Source organism: Apaloderma vittatum, unplaced genomic scaffold (assembly GCF_000703405.1).
Source record: "Apaloderma vittatum isolate BGI_N311 unplaced genomic scaffold, ASM70340v1 scaffold34414, whole genome shotgun sequence".
In the NCBI taxonomy this organism is placed as follows: Eukaryota; Metazoa; Chordata; class Aves; order Trogoniformes; family Trogonidae; genus Apaloderma; species Apaloderma vittatum.
The window spans coordinates 21,740-44,484 of NW_009712701.1; the positions used below are offsets into that span (position 1 = coordinate 21,740).

General features: G+C 53.3%; 1 protein-coding gene across 1 annotated transcript; it reads left to right on the forward strand.

The window, feature by feature from the left end:
• Nucleotides 1–210: 210 nt before the first annotated feature.
• Nucleotides 211–22,542, forward strand: LOC104269122 (ciliary neurotrophic factor receptor subunit alpha). The gene is made up of 6 exons (XM_009868092.1): nt 211–292; nt 903–1,017; nt 1,823–1,989; nt 8,751–8,914; nt 20,591–20,771; nt 22,397–22,542. The coding sequence occupies exons 1-6, from the start codon at nt 211–213 to the stop codon at nt 22,540–22,542; spliced, it is 855 nt and encodes a 284-aa protein (XP_009866394.1).
• Nucleotides 22,543–22,745: the final 203 nt, after the last annotated feature.

Consider the following 22,745-nt stretch of genomic DNA (forward strand, 5'->3'; position numbering starts at 1 on the left):
TAACAGCAATGGGTAGGACATGTGCCTCAGGTGCAGGGAGGAGAGTGGTTAACTCTGTGATGGGACATGCTGCTGGCACTGTGGTGGGGCAGTGATCAGTGATGTTTGGGCTGAGGCTGCCAGGTCTCTTAGCTTTGTTTCAAACCTTCTGCTTGGAAAGAAGAGCATGTCCTGGGACATACCAGGTGGATGCGTGGGGAATAAGGGCTAATGAAGGAAGGCAAAGAGGCACCGCCACAGTTTCAGACAGCCCTGGTGCACATCAAGCCCAAGGAGTGCATTTTACGGCAAGGTACTGTGCCAAGGTGCTGCAGTTAGAGCCAAAATTTGCTCTTAGCAATGCAAGCTTCCAAGTACCAAGAGAAGTAGACTTTGATATCAGTTCGGATAAGACTTTACTAACTTATAATGGCAAAACTTAGCAGCTGAAAGGTTTCACATCTCACCCTCCTGCACACACCAGCCCTTGGCATTTTGCAAAGTCTTTCTGCAGCTCTGGCTGTGCTCCTATGAGTAGCCCAGAGTGCATGTATGTCTGGAAAAGCCAAGTGCATTGGGAACACTTGTTTGGGTTTAAAAACCTCTTTTGCCTCTAAACTCTGGGACCAGCCAACACGGCCAAGAGGAAAACTGCTTCCCACTTCATGCTCTCATTCCATCTCCAGTTGCCCCTGTGCATTTTGGGAGGCAGGGCCCTGTGATGGGATGCTCTGCCCCACTGCTGAAACCGTTAACACTGCCCATCTTCCTCCAGATCAGCATTTTCTCTGATGGTGTCAGGTTGTTCCTCCTCATCTTGCCATGCATGGTCTGTCCTGGATTTGTCTGGGAGAGGAGGGACATCCACTTGTTCAGGACCTGGTGATAACCCAACCACAATGGCTAATTGCTCTTTCTCTTACCCCCAAAGGAGCCAGTGCTGATGTGCCGGTCCAACAACTACCCGAAGGGTTTCTACTGCAGCTGGCACCTGCCCACACCCACTTATATCCCCAACGACTTCAACATCTCCGTCATGTAAGTGCCTGGGAAGGAAAGGTGCAGTGGGATGAATTTTCGTCCCTAGAGCCTGGAGCAGGGCCCAAGTAGTCCCATGATGTCATGATGCGGTGGGTCTGATCTGTGCTGAGTGTATGGGATCGGTGTCCCAAAAATGAGCCCTGGGACATCCAGACTGGATGCTTGGCACTGGGGCTTTGTCCCAAGATAGTTCCAGCTTCTCTAGAGGGGGCCAGGGAAGTCCTCATCTCTCAGGCCCCTTTCCATGCTCCCCAAGTTCATCCTCTCTGTACGACTTGTCCATAGTGGAGGTTGTGCCCACTGCTTTTTGGCAAATTTAGCAGAGCCATGCTCCCTTCTGCTTTGTGCCAGCTGTGGCCAGGCAGAAGCAGTGTCCCTCACCTAGTACTCACCGTGGCATGGCATTGTTCCCCACCCTGTGCCCAGGTCCTGGCACAGCCCTTATACAGGTGGATGCCATGCATTATCTTCTGGGGCTTGTGTCACCAGCAGAAAGGAGACCCTGTTCTTCTCACAGGAGGGACAGAGACAACTTCAACCCCAGCAGGCTCTCATCTGTTCCTTGGGACCAACACGAGGACATTCACCACAGTGTTTGTGTGGGCTCACACATGTGAGCCTGCAAAATTCCCCGGCAGGAGGAAAGCAGCCCTTTGGCTGCAGTCAGGGCTGATGTGCAGGGACCGTGGGCAGAGTGGGGAGACAGTGCTGCTGCTTTTCTTTCCTCCCTTCCGCAGCACGGGTGCATCACCACATCGAGCACTCTTTTGTAGGTTACAGCTTTCTCACCTCTGCTTTCCAGACACGGCACAAGAGAGATGGTCTGCGAGAAGGATGCCTTTCCCAAAAACAGGTGTCACATCAGATACCTCCAGCTCTTCTCGACGGTGAAGTACAAGGTGACTCTGACAGTCACGAATGCTCTGGGCAAAAACTCCACCAGTCTCACCTTTGACGAGGTCACCATAGGTAAATCCCACAGCAGCAAATGGCCTCTGTAAAGCAATGTTGGGGTTCACTCGCTCTGCACGCAGTGTCACCTGCTGAAGCGACAGGCCAGGGAAGCGGCAGGCTGAGTGGAGCTTCTGCCTATCCCTGCATGAGATGGAGACTGGGTCTGAGCCACGCTGGCATCCTCCCCATGCTCCCCAATACTCATGGCCCTGCTGTAACTGCTGCCAGCACCTGAGCATCCTTGGGCAGCCAGGATGCCCTCAGGCTGCCCCCATGGTGGTTCTGTCAGTGGCCTGGTGCCTTGCTTGGTCTCATCTCCAGTGGTCAGGGTCTCCCGTGGCTGCTGAGCTCCTCTCTGGTTGGGGGGCTGGGAAGGCAGCTGCCACGTACTGGGGCAGAGGGCTGTGAAACTGGTGTGGTCCAAATGGCATTGCCCCTCTTGCCTCTACGAGTGCTCCTTAAAGAACGATTTGGTGCTGGAAGCAGACTCATGGAAATTAAAGTGTGCTATTATCTTCCCCCCATCTCTAGTCAGGATAAAGCCCTCCCTAAGTCGTTCTCCACCAGCCTTTACCTAACATGCTCCTAAAACCTGTATCCCCCACTTTGCACCTCTTTACTGCCCCATCCGGGCAGAGGATGCTGTGCAGTGTGGGACAGGGAGCAGCCAGGATGTCCCTGCTGCTGGCTGTGCCGCAGGGGTGCTGCCCGGTCGTGTTCATGGTGTGGATGCTCCTCCGACTGTGAAGGACCAGCATGGACCAAGCAATTCAGTGCTTGGCAAACCAGGGAGCCAGGCACAGCACTTTTGCCACCAGCTGAAGACAGATTACAGCCGTTGCCATGACAGGAGTGTTCATCCTCAAAGAACAGGAAAAATAGGAGAGGATAGAGTTCAGGAACACGTTGAAAAACAATTTGCTGGTTACATGTGGCAATTACTGGGCCAGAAAAACAGATAAATGAATCCTTGAAGTGCAGCCAGCAGTCACTCTCTGCCTTTGATGTGCTGCGTGTCCTAATCCTAAGCGTCTGGAAGTGCCAGAGTGCAAGAAGAGGAGCTCCGCAGATCTCCCTCCCAGGTTTCCTCTTGCTACCTCAAATCCTAGAAAACATCAAACAAGAGACAAAGTATCAGCTCTGAACAGAATGGGGAAATTCCCTCAGAACAGGGACTGTCCTGCTGTATGCCTGCAGCCACAGTCCACATCTGACGCTTGTATTTGTCATTGCATTGAGAACGTTGATAACAAGGCAAGGAGCTCAGCCGGAAAGTGGTGGAGTTTCAGTCACTTGAGTGCTTTTAAATGGAAATTGTTGTGTTTGTGGAAGATACACTCCTTAGAAATGAGGGTAACCTCCAGCCTGTGGGGCCCAGAGCAGCAATCAAGCCGCATTTTCTGAGTTCCTTGCATTCCCTCCGGCAGGAGTTCAGGGCATTGTCCTGTAACATCTGCATCCCACCCATGCCCTGCCTGGCTTCCCAAACATCTGGTCCACCCTCCAGCACACAAGGGCAACCCCCCTGGGAAGCACACCCAGCTGCGAGTCCTGGGCTTCTCAGCACCGGCACAAGCCGGATCCAGCCCAGCGGTTTGAACTCAGCCTGGGTTGGAGGAGCGGTGAGCAGCGGCCAGCTGAGCGGGGCTGCAATATCACTGCCTCTTGCAAGAGTGCCTAGAGGGGTGCAGGATGCCTAGGCAAGTCCCAGCAGTCATGGCAGCAGGGGAGACCCCACTGGCAGATGCACTGGCAGATGCTCTCACACCCTCCAGGAGGACACTTGGAGAAAGGACAGTGGGTCGGTGCTGACAGGAAGAGCTGTGTCCTGCACCCCAGAGCCAGCCCACTCCCATAACCACTCCAATATCTAGTCACCTTAAAACCTCCACATTTTGTAGAGCTATGAAATTCTCCTCCTCCTCAGGGTATAGTATGGCCACTCTGAATAAGAAGCATAGACACAATGGTGTCTGGGCGTTCAAGCAGGCAGTCAGTGGGCATAGTGGAGTCATTATGAGATGAACTCGGCTGCTGATGACGAACAGCCACTTACCCTGAACAGAGCTTGTCCTTGTGCCATCTCGGTGTTTCCAATTAAAACAAGTGCATTGCGTTGCTGTATTTTGCCACACACCTTCGCACCAGGTTGCCTGCTCTCCCTGCAGAAGCTTCTGCATTTCAGCATCTCTTCTGTCCCTCTTCTCTGTGGCTGCAGAGCCCCAGTGTGGTGGGTGCTGGTGGTGTGGATCTAGCACCCAGTACAATCTCTAGGGATCTCTAGCAGCATCAGCTGTCCATCTGGAAGTTGTGCTGGGTTTTGCTCTGCACTCTGCAGAGGTGGAAAATAGATGGCTCAAGACAAAGCCGCTGCATCAGCTCATGGGAAAAGTCCTGCATGGGAACATCATGACATGTCTGAAATGGAGAGAGGATGTCAACCAGTTACTGCATGATGCTTCTCCTAAAATCTCAGAGCTGGGGATGTCACAGCCTGCCTTCTGTTTTCCCCTTAGCCTAAAGAAAACCATCACTCCTTCTGTACAGAGGTTGCACCCCAGGCATGAAGCCCTGATCTCATGCTCTGCTGGGCTCAGGGCAGCCTGGAACCAACACAAGAGCCATGCAGGGCCTGCAGCAATCCCTCCCAGCACTGTCTGAAGCAGGAGCAGACCCACTGCTGGGTCAGACCACCCACCCAGCCTGGGCAAACACAAAAAGCCCCCTGGGAAGGAGTGTCCTCCTTTGGTTCTGTTTCCTCTCTCGCTCCTCCCTCCCTAGAGCCCCCAGCAGAAAATCTCTTCCCCAGCCACTCAGAAGATGGTCTCTAATTGTGTGGAAAATGACTGGTACTTTCTCTTGCTACCCTGAGCCCATGCCTTGCTGGTGGTCGTGCCGTGCTGGTTATTAGCAGCCAGCTGTGAGGGGTCACTCTGCATTGTTGGTTTCAATGATGGCTGGAAAAGCTTTTCCAGCCGTCTGGCACCCATCTCTCATCGGTAGGAGATCCGGGCAGTCTTCCTCCTCATCTCGCTCCTGGAAATTGTTTTCATGATTACATCGTCTGCAGAGTATTGATATTAATAAAAAAGAGCATGGGGAGGGCAAGGTTCTGCAAAGCCCTGCAGACATCAGGGCTCCAGCCCAAGGCAGGAAGGTGTGGGAAAGGATTTGGAGGGGAGAGGGATTGGAGGCAGAGGAAGGTGCCAGTGAGGAATGAAGTGGTGTATCAGGAGCTGCCACTTCCCTCATGATGGCTGGGGCAGCATGGGTATATTTTTGACCTCCCAGGACACAACCCCATTTTCCTCACTTTTATGTTTCAGCCCAAGATCCAGGTAGCTGGTACGTGCATCCCCCAGGAAAGCAGGAACATCACTAGCCCACAGCAACAACGACATCCCATCTCAGCACATTTCTCCTTGTGTGAGCCTGGGCTGGATTAGCAGGAGAAGGTGCACAGCATTAAAAGAAGGAAGGCAGCCTTGAATAGGGCCTTGCAGGCATGGGTGCCTTCATCAGATATTCCACCTATCCCTTGTATGACCTTGGTAAGGTCTTCTTTTCCTCCCAGTTTTGGCTCTGGGACAATTAAGATGCAGAGCATCTCAGAGGGGCTGCATGAGTACAAACGCACCCACGTCTGTATGAAATTCAGCATCTCTGAACACGGGTATACAGTTGCCTAGGCAGAAGGTCAGTTCAATTCATACTACTTAGGGAGGCAGAATTAAATTACCTAGACTGACATTTGGCTAAGACATGGAGTTTAATATCCCTCTGCTCATGGAAAATGCCAGGGGATATTTAACAGCCGCAAGGGATCCATTTTAGTGCTCATTGGAGAGATGGGATGGGTGACAGGCCCCTCCATCTCAGGAGGTCTCAGCTGCCTTTCTGAACCACTGACTTCTTTCCGGGCTATGTCTGATGACAGCCAGGGGCAATGGATGGCTAAAGACCCGCAGTTGAACGTGAGCACGCAGAGCCTTCAGGAAAGGCTTTCTCCGCAGCTTTTCTTGCATGTGGAGCCCTCGCTCGGACACGGCAGCCAAAAACCAAATGGGAAGACCTGTGAGTCGCCTTCTGGCCAAGTTCCCTTCCCAGGAATGTCTGATGATGGCCCCTGAGCTCTGCAAGATAGTATTACATCTGGTTCTGTAGCTGCTTAACCAGTATTCAGCCTAATGCCCATCGTCCATTATTATTATTACTATCATTGCTTTTATTACATTACTGCCTGCAGACCCTCGCTGAGGACAGGACTCTATTATTCTGGCAGATGTACAGCCAGACAGATCCTGCCTCGCCTTGTGTGAGCTAAATGGAGGCAGACAAAATCTGGAGAAGGAGGAGCACTCATCCCTGTGTGTCGAGCCGGTACCCGGGAGACTGGAGAATAAAGGACTCCTTCAAGGTCATATAGAAATAAGGGAGATTAACACAGCCTGTCTCCCTTTCCTTCTCATCTGGCCCCTGATGTTCCCCATGATGAGCACAGCATGATGAGGTCTGTCCCAAGAGATGCAGGTCTGTCCTTACTGCTGTCTGTGGTCCCCTCTCAGGGTTCTCACATCCCTGCTGCCTTGGAGGGACACAGCAGGAACAGCTTTGGCTTTGTGCTTTTGGAAGAGCTGGCACTGCTGCACTTTCTAGCCTGGGCAGGAGTCCCACAGATGGGGTGACACGTGGGGAGGTAGCAAAGGCTGATGGTTTTCCCATTAACCCACAGCACCGTTTGAAGGCTCGCTGCAGCTGGAGGCACAGCCTCTTTGAAGGCTGGGCTCTGCCGTGCTTACTCGGAGCTGGGGCAGCCCTCCCCTGCACACCAAGGACAGTTTCCAGCCTGCAAGAGCAGACCTGGAGGGTACATCCCTGCAAAACAGGCACCTCAACATCATGGCATGTTGGGGTGTGTTTTTTGGCTTTCCTCCAACCTGCCACAGTGGCATCTCTCATTGCTGCCCAGGCACGTGTGCCATGCCCAGCACAACCACATTTAAGCATCCCACTGCCCATGGCTCCAGGCTGGGATGCCAAAGAGCAGGGCCAGGCTCCCTGTGTTACCCCAGGGAGTATCCCATCACATCTGTCCCCAGCCTGGTGCTTTCCATCCCATTTCCCCTCTGCAGAGCTGCAGCTCACAGTCATCTGCATTTGTTCAGCTGAACAGATTTTTGTTTGGCAAAACGAGTCCGCCAAGCCAGCACTGGATTTATACTTTTCCGTATGCGTTTGGACTCCAAGTCCCTGTCGATGGAAGCTGATGTCCAGCCCAAGCCCAGGGATTCGAAGCAAGTGGAGGAATTGCACAGCCATCTGGAGTAGCTCAGCACAGCACAGCCTCAGCAAGTCATCCCTCCTGCCGAGGATAGAGCTGTAGATGAAAGACTGTGTCCTATCCTGCCACTGAAAGGGTCAGACCCTCACTAGCTGCTTCCCAGGCCTCCAGGAACATCCTCTGAGTGCCAAGTGCAGTGGAGATGGAGGAAGCTCTCTTTCCATCTATTTGAGCAGAGGGAAGGAGGTGGGAGGCAGGAGGGGCTGTCAGGGTGGTGGTGAAGATGACAGTGAATGAGGACTATCAGGGTGTGTGCCAAAGTGCTGAGCTGGGTTCTGTCTCAGGGAGGGGATATCAGGGCCAATTCTGGGTCCCACCAAGGTGCTTGGTCTGTGGCTTCATTTCAGCAGCCCTTCTCTGCCTCACCTGCAGCAGCCTTTCTCTGCCTTCACCACAGGAGCAGGTTTGAAAGCATCACAGGCTGGTTTCTCCAAAGAGGAGCAAGCAGTGGTGGTGCAGGGAGGGTGTCTTCCTGGGGACAGTTGCTGCAATGCCACCATCATCCTGGAGCAGAGATGTCAGTGACCGGCTCGTACATGATTCTGCTAGCAGCAAAGTGAGCTCATATCAGCCTCTGATGCCATACAGCTTCAAGCAGAGAGAGAGATGTCCTTCGTGCATAGAGCAGGTTGCAGGTAGCAGGCAGGCAGCTAGAGAAGGAGCAGCTCACTTGCCACCACCACCTCCTTCCTCTCCCAGGGGAGGACAAGCCCCACTGTGGACACCACTTCCACCTGCAGCAGGTGAACCCTTGGGGTGAGCATGGAAGAGAAGACCTCTGAGTGTAGGGCAGGAACTCTGGCAGGCAGAGAGTAGCTGTAACTTCAAAACATAGCTCGCAGCCAATTAATATTCACTTGTAATACTTGTCGGGTAGCAATACCCCCATATCCCAAAAGCAAGGCAGGGCTGAGGGAGAGATGGTGGAAGGTGCTGTGGTGGAAGGTGACCACAGCACTCCTTCATCTTTGGCAAATATGGTGGGCCAGCTCTTTTAATCCCCAAAACCCCAACTCTAAACCCAAGGGCCAAATTCTGACATGTTACCATGAAGTAAGATTTGAATGTGTGTCGGACTCCCAGAAATGAGGAGGTGTGAGGAAAGTGCAGGATCTGGACTCGGTGGGCTCCTCCCCTGACTCAAGTAGCCCTGTGGAGGAGGGATGATCTGCCCTAACCTGCCCTGGCCAGGTCATTTCCATGAGTCTCCAGCACTGCCATCTCTTTGGTGGTGATTATTTTGAGCTAGAACAGCTGTACCACTGACCTGGACAAGAAAGGGTGATTTCCCTCTCACTAGTTTGGGAAAAAGATGTTCTGCTTGTTGGCTGCTCCCCTCAGAACGCACATGGTGCAAAGGCCAACCAGCTGTGCTGAGGAGTGTAAGGAAGGATGCCATGTGCAAAGCTTTACCAGCCACCCTCTTGTCTTCCAGTAAAGCCGGACCCTCCAGAGAGTGTGGTGGCCAAACCTGTGCCCAATAACCCTCGGAGGCTGGAAGTGTCATGGCAAAACCCCTCGTCCTGGCCTGACCCCGAGTCTTTCCCACTCAAGTTTTTCCTGCGATATCGGCCTCTCATCCTGGACCAGTGGCAACACGTAAGTGATGCTGAGCAGGGGGAGCTGGTGGCTGGGAACAAGTTGCTCTGGGAAGAGGTGTGGACAGGGACCAAAAAAGTGTCTATTTATTGCCCAGGCAATCCAGATCCTTTTCCTCTGCTTCTCTCTCTCTTCCTCCTTCTCTCTTACCTCTCCATCTTTCTTTTAACTCACGTTCTGCCTGTGAATGGCTCTGCAGGCTCTCCCTGCTCCACATTTTCATCCACGGCCCCTATCTACTTTCCATACATATGTTCTATATAAAACCTGCCAACGAGATGTAAAAGGCATTTAAAGTATAAATGTCACCACATTTAAATGCGCCTCTGCCACATTTAGATTTTGAACCGAAGATAAAATACCGCTTGCCGTAACTCAGAGCACAGTCACAGAGCGATTGCGGCGATGTTATCGTATTTCTTACTTTTATTTCTTGTTTCTTTAAAAAAAAAAGTAGTCAGTGAAATCCTTGGCAGCCCGGAGGACAGATTTCATTTGTTAGCTGCAGGAAGATAACGAACAGGCTGACTTGTTTTTTTTTTTCCTCTGTGCACTGCTTGCATGCTCAGCTTGTGGAGGGAAGCAATCTGCCGCTCAAGGAGAGGTGCTTCTACACTGGTGTGGCTCATGCAGCATCCCCTCTGTGCCAAGCTGGGCTAGGAGAAAGCTAATTAACTGCTTTGCTTGTTAAAGCATTTTGCCCCCCCAGACAAAAGACAACTAGGAGGCAGCACCCAGCCCACCTGTGAGAGAGGAGAGCTTACCTGTGTCATGGAATGAAATGGGATCTTCCGCTGGCCAGTTCTTCTTGGGGAGACAAACGCCCAGGAGGTTCTGCTCCTGTCTCTGCAACTTGTTGATGTCTCAGCAACTTCTTCTTTTTGCGTTGTTTTTTTTTGACGAGGCAGTGCTGCAGGTTGTGCTTCAAATTGAAGCGTTTTCTGATGGCTTTGAAAATCAGAGCAGGATTGGGAGAGGGTTTTTTGCTTGTCCCTTTCCCCTTTGCTTCCCTCCTGTGAGCAGAAGATCATCCATAGAGCATCCCGAGGGGTAAGAAAGAAGATGTGGAGTTTGCATATTGGTTTGCTGTGGATGTGGTTGGTTTTTTTTCCACTTGCGGGAGAATTTCTCAAATTGTAGAAGCTGTGAAAAAAGGGGAAGAATTAATGGAAGATACAAAACAACATCCATTTTTTTAAGGGGTGAAGCTGTTGTGGAAAAAGCTGGTATTTTTACCCTTCCACAGTTTGATCCAGACTTGCACTCTGCAAATTCAGGGGTTTGCACCCAAAAATGGTGGGAGAGCCAATGAGCTGCCTCCCACCTTGACACCCTCAGAGTGTCCAGTCCCTTCCTCACTGAGTATTAGGTATCGTATTTGCCAGGTCAAGCCATGTCAGTCCCCTCGCCACAGGGCCTGCAAGAGGATGCTGTGGCCTCTCCATCAGTGCCCTCGGGCAGGCAGTGATGGTGGAAAATACATGCAGGTATTGACAACACCGATGGCCGGAGAAGACAGTTCTAGGGGGCTAAAAAACACATTTTGCCTCTTTAAAGATACCCTGAGCTGTGGAGAGAGCTTGAAGTACCAGCCCGCTCTGCTGGGTGCAAGGAGGTCTGGGAAGGGCTCGTCTCCCAGCATCCTGGCAGGGCACAGCAGTCCTGGGTACCACTTTTAATCAATATACCCTTGCAAGAGACATGTCACCTGTCACTAGCTGATGGAGAAGTGTGTTTGGGGAATAATTTACTTGGTGAGCAAGTGCAAGCATTCAGGGAGTGAGGTACCAGCCTTGTTTTCTGACTTGCTGCCCCGCCAGCTAGGTAATGAAAAATCTGATTTGTGGATGATTTGAGGAAAACTGCCACAATTCATCAGAACAATTATTTGCGAAGCCTAATTCAATCATCTCCCAAACACCAGGGGATGGCCGCTCTGCAGCAGTTGGAGCTGCTCTGACCCCAGACCCCACCTTGGCACTCTCAGCCTGCTTAGCCCAGCTGGGCACACTGCAAATGCAGGGGTTTGAGCCCAGAAATGAACCTTGCCGATGCTAGCATTCCGAGAGCATGCCCAAGCCATGCTAAGCTCTGCTTTGCTTGTTGGCATTTTGGGAGAGTGTTCCAGTTCCCCCAAATCCAGTCAGGAAAGGGAAGGACATGGTTTAATAGGTCAAAGTCCACCTAAACCATCCAGCTTGTCTTTTGGTGCCAATGCTGGGTCTTTCCTCGAAGGGACAATTGTCCTGAGAAAGGATGCAATAGTCATGCATGCCATGCTGGGTTGGGATTGTCCTAATTCTTGCTGAGGCAAAGATATCCCACCAGAAGCTGCTACCACTCCTGCTGTGCCACCCTGGCTGCTGGCATGGAAAAGTCATAGCACACAGCCTGCTTGGTGACAACAGGGCAGCTTGGGAGCCCACCAGAGCAGGAGAAGTCTCTGCCAGCAGCCAGGAGGAGCTGGGTAACCTCATGCTCTGGTAGATCCCTGTGTGCCCAAGGCCCCTATGCAGAGTCCTGTCCCTGCGTCCTCGTGGAAACACACCCGTGTACTGGCTGTGGGTTTTCAACCTCTCCTGCGGCTGCCTTGGCAGCCTCACGGGAAGCCCACCATCCCTGTGGGAGCACTGGAGACTGCACAGAGCCAGGAATATCCACGCAGGCCCTGCTTGCATGTGGCGTTTCTTGGCAGAAGCATCCTCTCCCCTTTCTCCCCTCTGCCTTATCTTTTCAGGGTCTGATTTATACACAGCACCTCAGCAGGCAGGACCGAATGAGCACTAATAGGATCAGATGGATGTCAAGCTGTCGAATACCATAGGGCCTGATTCAATCAGCGTCTGCTTTCTCCCAGGCTCTCTTCCTTTCAGGATTTTAATAATGCCAGTGTTTGGCACCAGAAGATGAAGCCGTCCGTGGCAGGAGCAGTGGATCTTATCGAGACCGCCACTGCACAAGCTAACCATAAATGCAGTTTCCTCTGTCCCGAGAGAGCAGAGTGATGCTTAGCCCAAGCATTCCAACCCCCTTAAAACAATATCTGGGGCTGACCCAGAGCTGGGGGAGCACCTTGTCCTCTTCCCAGTGTTTTGCACTCCCTTTCCCCTGCTCAGCAGCACCTTTCCACTCAGGCCACTTAGCAGCTCTCCTGTTGCAGTTTGCTCTGGGAATTATGATGATGTGCTCTGGGAATTGTGATTGCAGAGAGAAGAGGCTGACGAGATGAGTTTCCACGTGAATGTGCGGCGAGGCTTGTGCCAGATGCTCATTGCACCATCGCGCCGCCTTGCAGCAGCTCCCTCTAACCTGGGCACGGGCCTTTCCCTGCTGTTTGGGATTCAGCCACGTCACACTGTGTCACATCGGGTGGCCAGCAACTCCCCTCTGCCCCACCAGCACTGAACTTACTCTGAAACTCAAGCAACTTCATAGTCACACTCCTCCCTTTCTGGAAGAGGAACTGGCGGTTTCTCTGCTGCCAGAAGAGAGATGAGATATTTGTAGCCTAAACAGGTTTTTTTATTATCTCCTTTTGGCAGAATCTCCCCTTCTGTCTCCTAAATATAAGACATTAAATGTTTAGGGTATCCTTTATTTTTCTCCTGCTTTTAAGTTTGTAATTCAAGCCAGATTAGCGTGGTTTCCTCTTCTGTTTTATAGCCCCATCCTGGCCCCAAGCGAGCCCTCCTAATGCTCTCAGATGTTCCTCTAATGGCTTACCTAGGCTGGAACTGGATACCCTTTCCTAATGGATTGTTAATAGCCTGTTTCTGGTTTTACAGGCTCCTTCAGTTAACTCGCAACAGCAGCAATCACCGAGCTCACACGTGCGATCCCCCTGTGAGCATGTCTGCACGCTCACCCTGAGATGCAGGCGGGTGGCCAGGCGCCATCCCAAGCATCTTTGGGAAGCCCAGAGCAGGTCTTGCACCTAGTCTGCTCCCAACACGTAGCATGTGCTGGAGCAGGATCTCCCCTACTCCCAGTTTTCTGGGGGAGTCTCATGTGCTGAGCACTGACCAGCTCAGTGCATGTCCCAGGAACGTGTCAAGGCTCAGAAGGTAATTCTTAAGCAGTGTCAGAACTGTCTGCCAGACTGAGGGAGGATTTCCTCCAGTGGGTTGCCAGCAATTTGCAGATGCCGTCCTGAAGGCTAATTGAACCCACTGGCCGCACTGACAACATGAAATGTTAATGAACCGGGAGGCGGGCTGCGCCTCAGATCTTGAGATTTGCAGTAAAAGGTCATGAGATATTTAAAGCTAATAATGTGGTTGGGTTCTCCCCTTCCTCTTCTTTTTTGAAAGTGTCAGGGCCACGTCCATGAGCATTTGCAAAGGCTGGAGACATCCTCTTTGGAAAAGCAAGGAGAGGTATTTCCATTATCCCAGGATTTTAGGAACTGGGGCCATAGACTGCCCCCGATTGTGCCCATCTGCGGCAGCTCTGCTGCTGAGCAGCTCTGATCTGGGCAAATGATGGGGATTTGGGGACAGGAATGGGCAATTTGTCGATATTGCCAAAAATTTAGTGATTGGGTTTGCTGGCGTGAGGAAGACTTGATACTCTGGACTGGCTACCATCACTTATGTGTCAGGGGTGGCTGCCAAGGTGGGGTCAGGCTCATCTTCCAAGGCAGAGCAACATTTTTTGGTCAAACAGGTGAATTTCACAGGCTGTCTATGGAAGCTCGTGCCTTGGGACAGCCTGAAATAACCTAAAAGAATGTGGTAATGCATGTCCTACCTGTGATGGGCAAGGGGGAGGGATGGAGCTGGGGAAGGCAAGTGGTACCACCACCTACTGCAGCTGTGTCCCCCCCAGCAATGTCACTTTGCAGCAGATGTGCTTCTTTGTGTCCATTTGCATCCCCCCATGCCTCTGCCTCTACTCCCGCTCTTTGCGAGGCAACCTTGGCAAGGAGGTCACCCTGAGGGAGCTCGGTTACAGCTTCACGCCTGGTAGCTTTTATTGCGGCACTTCTCTCTCATCTCCTCCCAGCTGCAATGTCAGTGATTAAAGAAGAAGAAAAAAAAATAAAATTAATAGGTGGGAGCAAACTCTTGAGGCTATAACAGTGTCACTCACAGCTCAACATGGGGCAGGCAAGGCTGGAGCAGAGGATGCCTTGGAGGAGGACGGAGGTGGGAAATGCTCAGAAATCACTTTTTCCATCTCCCTATAGCTCCAGGGATGAAGCTGGGCATGAGACCCTTGGCTGGCGGTGTCTGGGTGCTCTCAGCCCCCTTGGTAACTGCTAGTGACCGAAAAATACCGACCACCTGGCAGGATCAGACCTCCAAAGGCAGACGTAAAGGTGCCACTGAGCAGCAGAGCACTCATGCACACACCTGTGTGCCCCTGTTCACCTGCATACCTGCACAGCTACACGCAGGTGGGATAGCACTGGCAAGCTTACGGTTCCCTGCCCACGGGCAGCCCATGCCAGACAGGTGCCTGTGATAACCACGCACAAGCTGTATCCACCTGATTTCACTCCCAGCCCACTGCATCAGTGCTAGGCAGGATTAGAGCTGGTGCTCTGGTGCCTGAGCATCCATGATCCCATCGTCCCTGCAACCGCAGGCAAAAGCAAGCTCTGCCAGTTGTCACTTGGCAGGAGGGGACAGTGCATCTGGAGAAAGAGTCCCATTACTAATGAGCTTACAGCTCCGCTTTCAAAGATGTTCTTTATTTTAAGCCAGAAGGGAGCTGTTCAGCCGCATCTGGTGTGACACAGCCCAGGCTGCAGCGGAGCCCCAGACCGGCAGCGGGGCTGAGCTGCGTGCAGCAGCAGCACAGCAGTTTTTCAGGGGGATGTTACAGCAGGGACTGAAGCTCAGACCCTGCTGAGCTCCTCTACTACCTGACTGGCAGAGAGTAAGCGGGGGTCATTCATTTCTACCAATCTTTTAGTTATTCCAGAGTCCGGGCAGAGAGTTTTGTCTGGGATTAGCCCAAATGATTCCCGCGGCGCTGCGGAAGGAGGAGGTGTTTGGGGGCTCATTTATTAGTAATGAATGTCAGATCTATTTGCTCTCCAGACATGGCTTGGAAAGGGAAAAAGCAAAACATTTCTCTTTCTACTTGGTGACATCTTTTCACAGGCTGCAAGGACTGTTTGCAGCGACCTTCCTGCACTTCCCAGCAGCGGGGTGGCTTGTCTGGGGGGTTACTGCTGGTTTTGGTTTAACCAGGGAAGCTGGGAGCCTGCTGGGATTCCCCTGGGGTTTTGGAGACTGAAGGCACCTGAAATAGCAACTACTTGTGCCGTATGAGTCCTTGCAAAACCCATTGCAGGCAGGTGGCAGATTCTGGCCACTTGTGGGGAAAAGATGCTGTGGCATTGAACCCACTGGGTTGCCCTGTCTCCCTCCCAGTTCCCATTTTCCCCATTATCCAGGATCATCTGGGGAGCATTCAGAGGTGGAGGAAGCTGTGAGGACACGAGATGCATGGCAAACCTGAGCTGTGCTCCTACAAGGGGTTTCCCTGCATATTGCCCTTCTCATTTTGGATGGCACAGGGTGTGTGAGCAGATCAGGTTTAACCTACATTTTAGTCCTTTTATTTTGGGGAAGAAAGGCTCATCTTGGCATGTGGTCTCTGTCCTGCCATATGCACTGAGGTGGAGCATCCCTGTCGTGGGACTGAAGGGAGTCAAAATCCCATCCCCATATTGCCAGCTTCCTGACAGTGGAGCATCACCTTCCCATGCCAGGAGCTGCGCTGGGGAGAAGGAAGTGTCCAGGAAGGGAAAACAGAACCACTGCTGCCACGGGACAGCCTGCAAGCACATTTTCATGTGAGATGTAGAGAAGGAGGCTTCTGATCCCCTGTTCTCCCCCTCTGCCTCCTTCCATTGCAATCTAGCCCCCAGCTCAGCTGCTGGGGCAAGGAAGGTTGGGGGGTTTTTTTCCCCATCACCTACTTCCAAAGGCCATCTGGGCTTCAGATCCAACTGTGCATCACTCTGCAAATAGTCGCTACCTTGTCATGCTGGACCAGGAGCAGAGCCTGGGTGGGAACAGAGCACAGTGGCATTTTTTTACTGCTGGGACACCCTGGCAGGGAGGGCTGGGGTCAGCGGGAGCAGGGGTACCATGTCAGGGGGCGGTTGGCTTCCTTAACTCCTGCTATGCTGAGCACTGAAAGGCAGTGCCACCAGTCTGAGGCAGGGACTGGGACAAGGGCACACGTGGGTGTCCCCTGTTGAGGTACATGGAGTGGACAGCTTGTGTGGATGTCCCCAGGACTCCAGCACATGTGGACGGGGCACCAGTGCGGACAGGGGAAAGCTGGGCGCTGGAAAATCCTCCCCTCCACCTGCCTTGGGTGTCTGTCCCCATCCCATCCATGTGGCACCAGCCCCTGGTCTCGTCCTGGTGCTCGTCAGGGCTGTGGGTGGGCACTGGCCATCCCTCGGCAGCCCTGTTATCTTTCCAAGCAGGCTGATGGGGGTATGGGGCCACAGCAAGGAATGGAATCCAGCCCACGCTGTCCTCAGAAAGCTGTTGGCTGAATTAATGGGTTCAAGAGCTTTTTTTCATTTCTCTCTCTTTTTTCTCTTTTTTTTTTTTTTTGTTGCAATGCTAATAGCTCTGCATTGCACTGACTACTGATCCCTCATTAATCTGGGCAGCGCTTCACAGCCAGCCAGAGTGACTTTTGGCAGGTGCACAAAGGCAGGCAGCGACATGCAGAGCCCCCCGGCCAAAAAAATTACCATGCGCAGCCTTCCTCCAGCTTTTGTCTCTGTGTGGCGGGGACGCGGATTAAGGAATTTCTCCCGCTGCCTTTGATGCTGTGTGTCCATCCATCCCTCCATGACCTCCCCAGTCTCCCCACCACCACCAGCTCTGCCTGTATGTGTCCAGTTGGACCTGGTCCCTGTGTGCTTTCCCACTTGCTGCTGTTTCTGTGCTGAGCCATGGGCACTCAACCAGGGGCTTTCTCACCCACTGTGGCAAATGTCAGATGTGTCCCTCAGCTGCGCAGCTCAGAAGTGCTGCATGCAGGCGGTTTATGTGTGTGGAGAGATGGATGCTGTCATCTATGCCTTCTCTGTTTGTCTGGTGTCTGAAGAGAATCTTAGGATAGCATCCCCCTGGGTCCTGGGGGAACATCCCACCCCAGGCAAGGCATAGCCTTGACCCCATTGTTAACTGCACCGTCCCATCTGCAAACACTCAGCTGCAGTCTGGCTGCAGCTAGGGAGAGGCAGGAATTACTCCCACGGGGAAGTGCTCAGCTGGGAGGGCTCTTCGGGCTGCAGAAAACGCTCTGGATGGAGCAGCAAGCAGGACCTCAGCGGGGCTGGCCTGCCTGCAGCCTGCTTGCTGCTGGGCTCGGGCAGCAGCCAGATTTGCTCAGAGGATGCTGAAAGACCTAGAGAGACAAACACACCAGCCACACATCACACACAACTCTTCTTTCTGAGCCCTGCGCTCATTCCCTGCTTCCAAGGCACACCCCAGCCCAGCACAGATGAAGCTGGGATAAACAGGCTTGCAGGGGTTCTGTAGGCTCACCCAGAAAGGTTACATTTGATTTAATTGTCATTAGGAATGAACTGAGTTTGATCACCTTGGCCTTGCTGTTCAAATGAATGGGTGCCAGCAAACAGGTCTGGGCTGATCCCATCCCTGGTCAGTGGTGTGTCCCGTGCCCTGTGCCTGCAGGCAGCATGCCTGTGTGAGCAGTGACCAAAGCTGGTGGCAGAGGCATGGATCCCAGGGTCTGGGTTGCAGGGACAGCCTCTCGGTGCCATGAGGCTGTGGAACATGCCCTGCATGGGCCAGGTGATTTACAGCCTGGTGGGTGTCCTGTCCTGGGTGCCTGGGCTGTGAAAGTGTGTCCCTATGAGAAGAGGGTACCGGGCTGTGAAAGTATGTCCCTATGAGAAGAGGGTACAGGAATTGTCCCCTCAAATCTGCTGGGTGCAGCGGTGGGTGCCAACAGTCCACCAGGGTCCTCACCTCTGAGGATCCTGACCGAGCTCTAGTGTTGGTCCCCATCTGAGAGTGGTGGGGGGCTGGAGCATGGTGGGGTTAGTAGGATGGGTTTCTGCCAACCCCTCCTCCCAGGTTGGAGGGTGCAAATTCATGTCCTGCAGGAGGAACTGGCATCCTCCTCGTCTTCTTTTCCTCATCCTCCCTTCTGCCCAGACCTCACAGTATTTCAGTTTTCGCTTCTCCCATAAGTGAAATGGTCCAAAACCCTTCCCCAGCAGGATGGGCTGTCCCCAGCCCTGGGATAGGAGCAGCCACCCACCTGGTACAGACTGTGCTGGAAACCTGCAAGCTGCTAAACAGGACTGCTTTAAAACTGACCCCATTACCTGGAAAAGAGGCAGCATCAGTGACCCCAGGGCTGGCCATCAGCCTCTCCAGCATTCTGAAAACTCAGAGAGACCCTGCATGAAGCCTCACCAAGGTCACTGCGCTGATCTGCTCCCCATGCCAGGCTCTCTCCAGCCAGTTTCTGACTTTGGACCCCCTTGGTGGGCACGCTGAATTACTCCCCCCACACCATGGGTCAGACCTGATGATGAGACCCGTGGCACAACGGGAAGATGTCCCCTGGATAGTAGGGATGGATTCAGGCATTAATTATCCCAGCCGTTTTGGCTAGCGGTGATTTAGGGCTTAGGCATATTACAGCTTGACATAAGCCCTGCAGTGAAACCATCTCTTTACATCCCACCAGTGCTATGGGTGTCAACTCTGAGTCAGTGGTGCAAGAAGAGGCAGGACTTGCCCCGTGCTGCCCTGCACATCTAGCCCCCAAAATCAACACATCAAGACAGATGTCTGCATTTTTCCATACTGCTCCCCTGCCAAGTTTTGGTAGCAGCTTCACACCTTGTGGGCAGCAGGAGGCCCTTTGCTCTCCGACGGGTGGGAGTGGGGGGAGGCAGCTGGACCTGACTCCAGATGTGCTCCAAATGTGGCGCTCAGGCCAGGCAGCACAAGCATCTGGAAGCACAGAGCCCAAGGGTCCTGTTGTGCCAGGCAGCAGGCTGCATGTGGCCCTGGGAGAAGGAACAGGGGGGAAAGGCTCTCACCTGGAGCAAGAAAGCAAAATTGCCCCTCTCCTTGGCAGAGATTCCCCAGAGCAGCTGTAAAAGCCAGGGCAGGGGCTTCAGTTTGTGTGACAAAGGGATTAAATCTGTGCTGAGGTGTTGCATTGTTGCATGTTCTGTACTGGGTGAACTGGAAAAAGGCTCGGTCTTTCTCAAGGTGGGTTCCTGCTTTTCAGCTACATGCTTTTCACACTGTGCACACCATCCCTGAATGCGTAAAGCTGCAGTGCCGGGGCAGATTCGTCCCACAGGTGCATTGGCCCAGGTACCCCTAGTTCATCTTTTTACTCCTTGGGCTTCAGGATGTGACCAAGGACCAGGTGGAAGTTTTCGGTTCCATCTTGCTCCTGTTGTTGAACTGAGATCTTAATAAAACTCGGCTGTTAGTGCTCCCTGCAGCAGCGAAATCCTGTGCCTGACATTCTTTTGGATGGCTGGGGAGACATGGAAGACCCCGTGTGGGTTGTGCTGTGAAGATCTCCCCCACCCATTAAGTGCTGCTTGTTCTGCTTGAGCATGAGCCCCTGCCTGGGCACTGGGAGCCACAGATGGGCTCTGTGAGACCCACACCATCCCTCATCCTCCAGCATCTTTATGATCAATATGTGTCTGGAGAGTAGGTGATTTGTGTCAGCCAGGACAAGAGTGCCCTGTCTCCCTGCTGTGCCACCAGCAGTGCAGGGTAGGAATGAAGCTGTTGGTCCTCAGTCTCAGAGACTGAGTGGAGGCTAGTCTCCCTCACAGGCTATGCAGGATGCTCCTGCTCTGGTGCCCTCCATACCTCCAGGACCCCAAAGCCAAGCCCATTCCCTGGAAAGTCACTTGGGTGCTGAGCCATGCTCCTCTGTCAGCCAGGTGTTTGCTCACTGGTGGTCTGTTTGATGGGGATGCATTTCTGCTGGGCACCTACATCCCCTTGTACTTGAGCCAAGCTCCAGGTGATCCCTGGCAGGTGTGGACACAGTCTGGGATTAAAGCATTGCAGCAGTGGCCGCATCCCCAGGAGGATGGCAGGACCTCCCATGGCCAAGGCAGCAGTGACAACAGGACAGAGGGAATTTTTCTAGAAAAAAATGGTTGGACACAGCTTGATTCTTGACCAAAAACCCAGCCACAGGGATGCAAGCCAAGCCGGTGCAGTGCCAGCAGGAACAGAGGGGCACGGCCAGAGCTGTGCTGGTGGGGGAAGCCTCCTCCCAGTACTGTCACTGATGCCCAGGAAAGCGTGTCCTCACACCGCAGTCGTTGCCCTGGGTGTCTGGCTCCCATCAGCCCCAACATGACCGAGTGGAGCCTGGCCAGACATCTGTGAGATTCTGGTGACCTCTAGAGGAAGCTGCCTCGGCACCATGAGTTTAGGAGCTGAACAGGGTCTCACCAGACCTTTGGCTTACCTGCAGCTGGAGTGTTCTCTCCCCTTGTCCCTGACCTGGGCAGTTCATGCCGCTGTCCCATGTGCATAGCACTTCCCAAAGTGCTGCAAAAACTTTATGATCATCCTCTAGCCAAGCTAAGCACACTGATTGTCTTACACCTCCTGATGCTGAGGGTTTCTCTGACTGCCCACCCCTCCCTGCTGCTGCCCTCAGGTTGAGCTGTCAGACGGAACATCACACACCATCACCGATGCCTACGCTGGCAAGGAGTACATCATCCAGGTGGCAGCCAAAGACAATGACATCGGCACGTGGAGTGACTGGAGTGTGGCCGTCCATGCCACCCCTTGGACCGAGGAGCCCAAGCATCTCACCACGGAGGCCCAGATCACAGGTGAGAGACCTACCCTCCCAGTACAAACTGTCTGTGCCCATAGGTGTGGGGGGAACCCAGGAGTCCTGGCAGAGGGTCCCCCCATCCAGCTCCATGCAAGTTTCGCCCCCAGCCAAGGAGATCCAGTACCTGGGCAGGGGAGCTGCAGCCCTTCACTCTACACTTTGCCCCCAACCTATGGTCCTGGCAGCATTTGCAGCCATGACCCAAGGAGTGCTAACTCAGTTCACCTGTCTCCAGTATCCTCACCAGGATCTTTGGGGTGTGACAATGAAACTGGAGGATTTCGGAGTTTTACTTTATTATTATTATTGTTGTTATTGTTGTTGTTATTATTCCCTGAAGCATAGGCCCCCCTCCAGCCCTCCCACTCCAATCCTCCCCTCTCCACGCCTCCGACCCTGCACGATGGCTCGGAGCAATGCCAATTCGAAATAAAAGCCACAAAGTTAACAAGCCTCTGTTTCTAGGAAAGAGCTGGGACTGTGTCCAAATGGGTGTTATCAGCCCTCCGTTTCCCAGAAGGGCTCCTGGAGCAGACCCTGTGCTGGTTCCCCTGGCTGGCACTGGTCGGGGTGGGGGGGGAAGCACCACTGTGCAGGCAGGCAGGCAGGCAGGCAGGCACCTGGCTTCTAGTTGGGGCTGTGCCTATGAGCTGAGCAAATGTGCATGTGAAGAGTGGGCATGATCAGTGTGTGTCCCGTCCCAGCCCCAAGCTCTAGCCCAGCTGTGTGTGCAAACCCCAGCATGTACGTGCAAGCCCTGTGCTGCCAGAGACATGCACAAACCTCTGTAGACCCCGTTGGTGCTCCTGCATGGGGATGTGGTAGGTGCAAGCCCTACTGCTGGCAAGTAGGGGTGCCTTCACTATGGAAACACACACTCGCTTGCAGAAACATCACCCAGGAGCTCATCTGGGGGTTCAGACACACACATGTCACTCACACAGTCCCCGTGTGTGCAGCCATGAAGGGATAATGTGGGACACCCCAGCTCCAGGACTGAGCCATGCTGTGATACAAACTCAGTGGAATCTGAAAGGTGTTGAGATAGACCCTTGTGGCCCCCAGCATCCCTCACCCAGATTGTCTGGCCAGGGGCACTCTGAGACCCTCTGGATGTGACTGGAGCTACCCCAGTCTGAGTGCCCATCTAAGCCCTACCTGCAATCCTGCAGCCCTCTGCAGGGACAGACAACCCATCTGGTCCTGCACGGAGGAGGACAAGCTCTGCAAGCCAGCCCAGCAGCCGTGACACAATCTGGGAGTTCCCTGGGTGGGGAATGCACTCTACTGAGCCATGTTATGACTTCTTAGCCAAAATTCCAACAGACCTGATGCACAGAGCAGGATGGGGACAGGAGGGATGCCCAGCTCTGTGTGGTGGTACAAGCATGTCCCAGCAGTAGGCGCAGTGTCAAAGCAGGGAAAGTCCCACAGACCACACCATCCCCTGGCTCATCATTCCAGGTCTCCAGCTCAGCTCTAGTGTGGCACGGCAGTGAAAGGGTCAGTTTGGGGACAGGATACTGCTGTGCCCCCGCTGGTGGAGGAGCGGGGCTACCCCTGTGGGATGCATCCCGGGGCACCTCCGCTACCCTCACCCTGCCCTCTCCCTCTCCGCAGAGACAACAAGCGCTAGCACCTCTTCTTTCATGCCGCCCCCCACCACCAAGATCTGCGACAAGGGGGCCGTGGTGGGCAGCGGGGCCGTGGCAGTGTGTTGGACAGCTGGACTGGTCTTGGCTGCCTATGGTGTCCTCTTTATTTAGTGAGTATCTCCCAAAATAGGGTCGGAAGAGACAGGACATGGGTGCTGGGAGGGGGCAGGGATATGGGGACCCCAGGGGCTGCAGCATGGTTGGGAAGGGGATTCTCAATGCCCTTGGGCAAAGGGCATTGACAATGAGCCATTTGGGGTTTTCTTGCAATTTTTTGTAAATTCTGGATGTTTTTCCAGGTTGGGTGTTCTAGT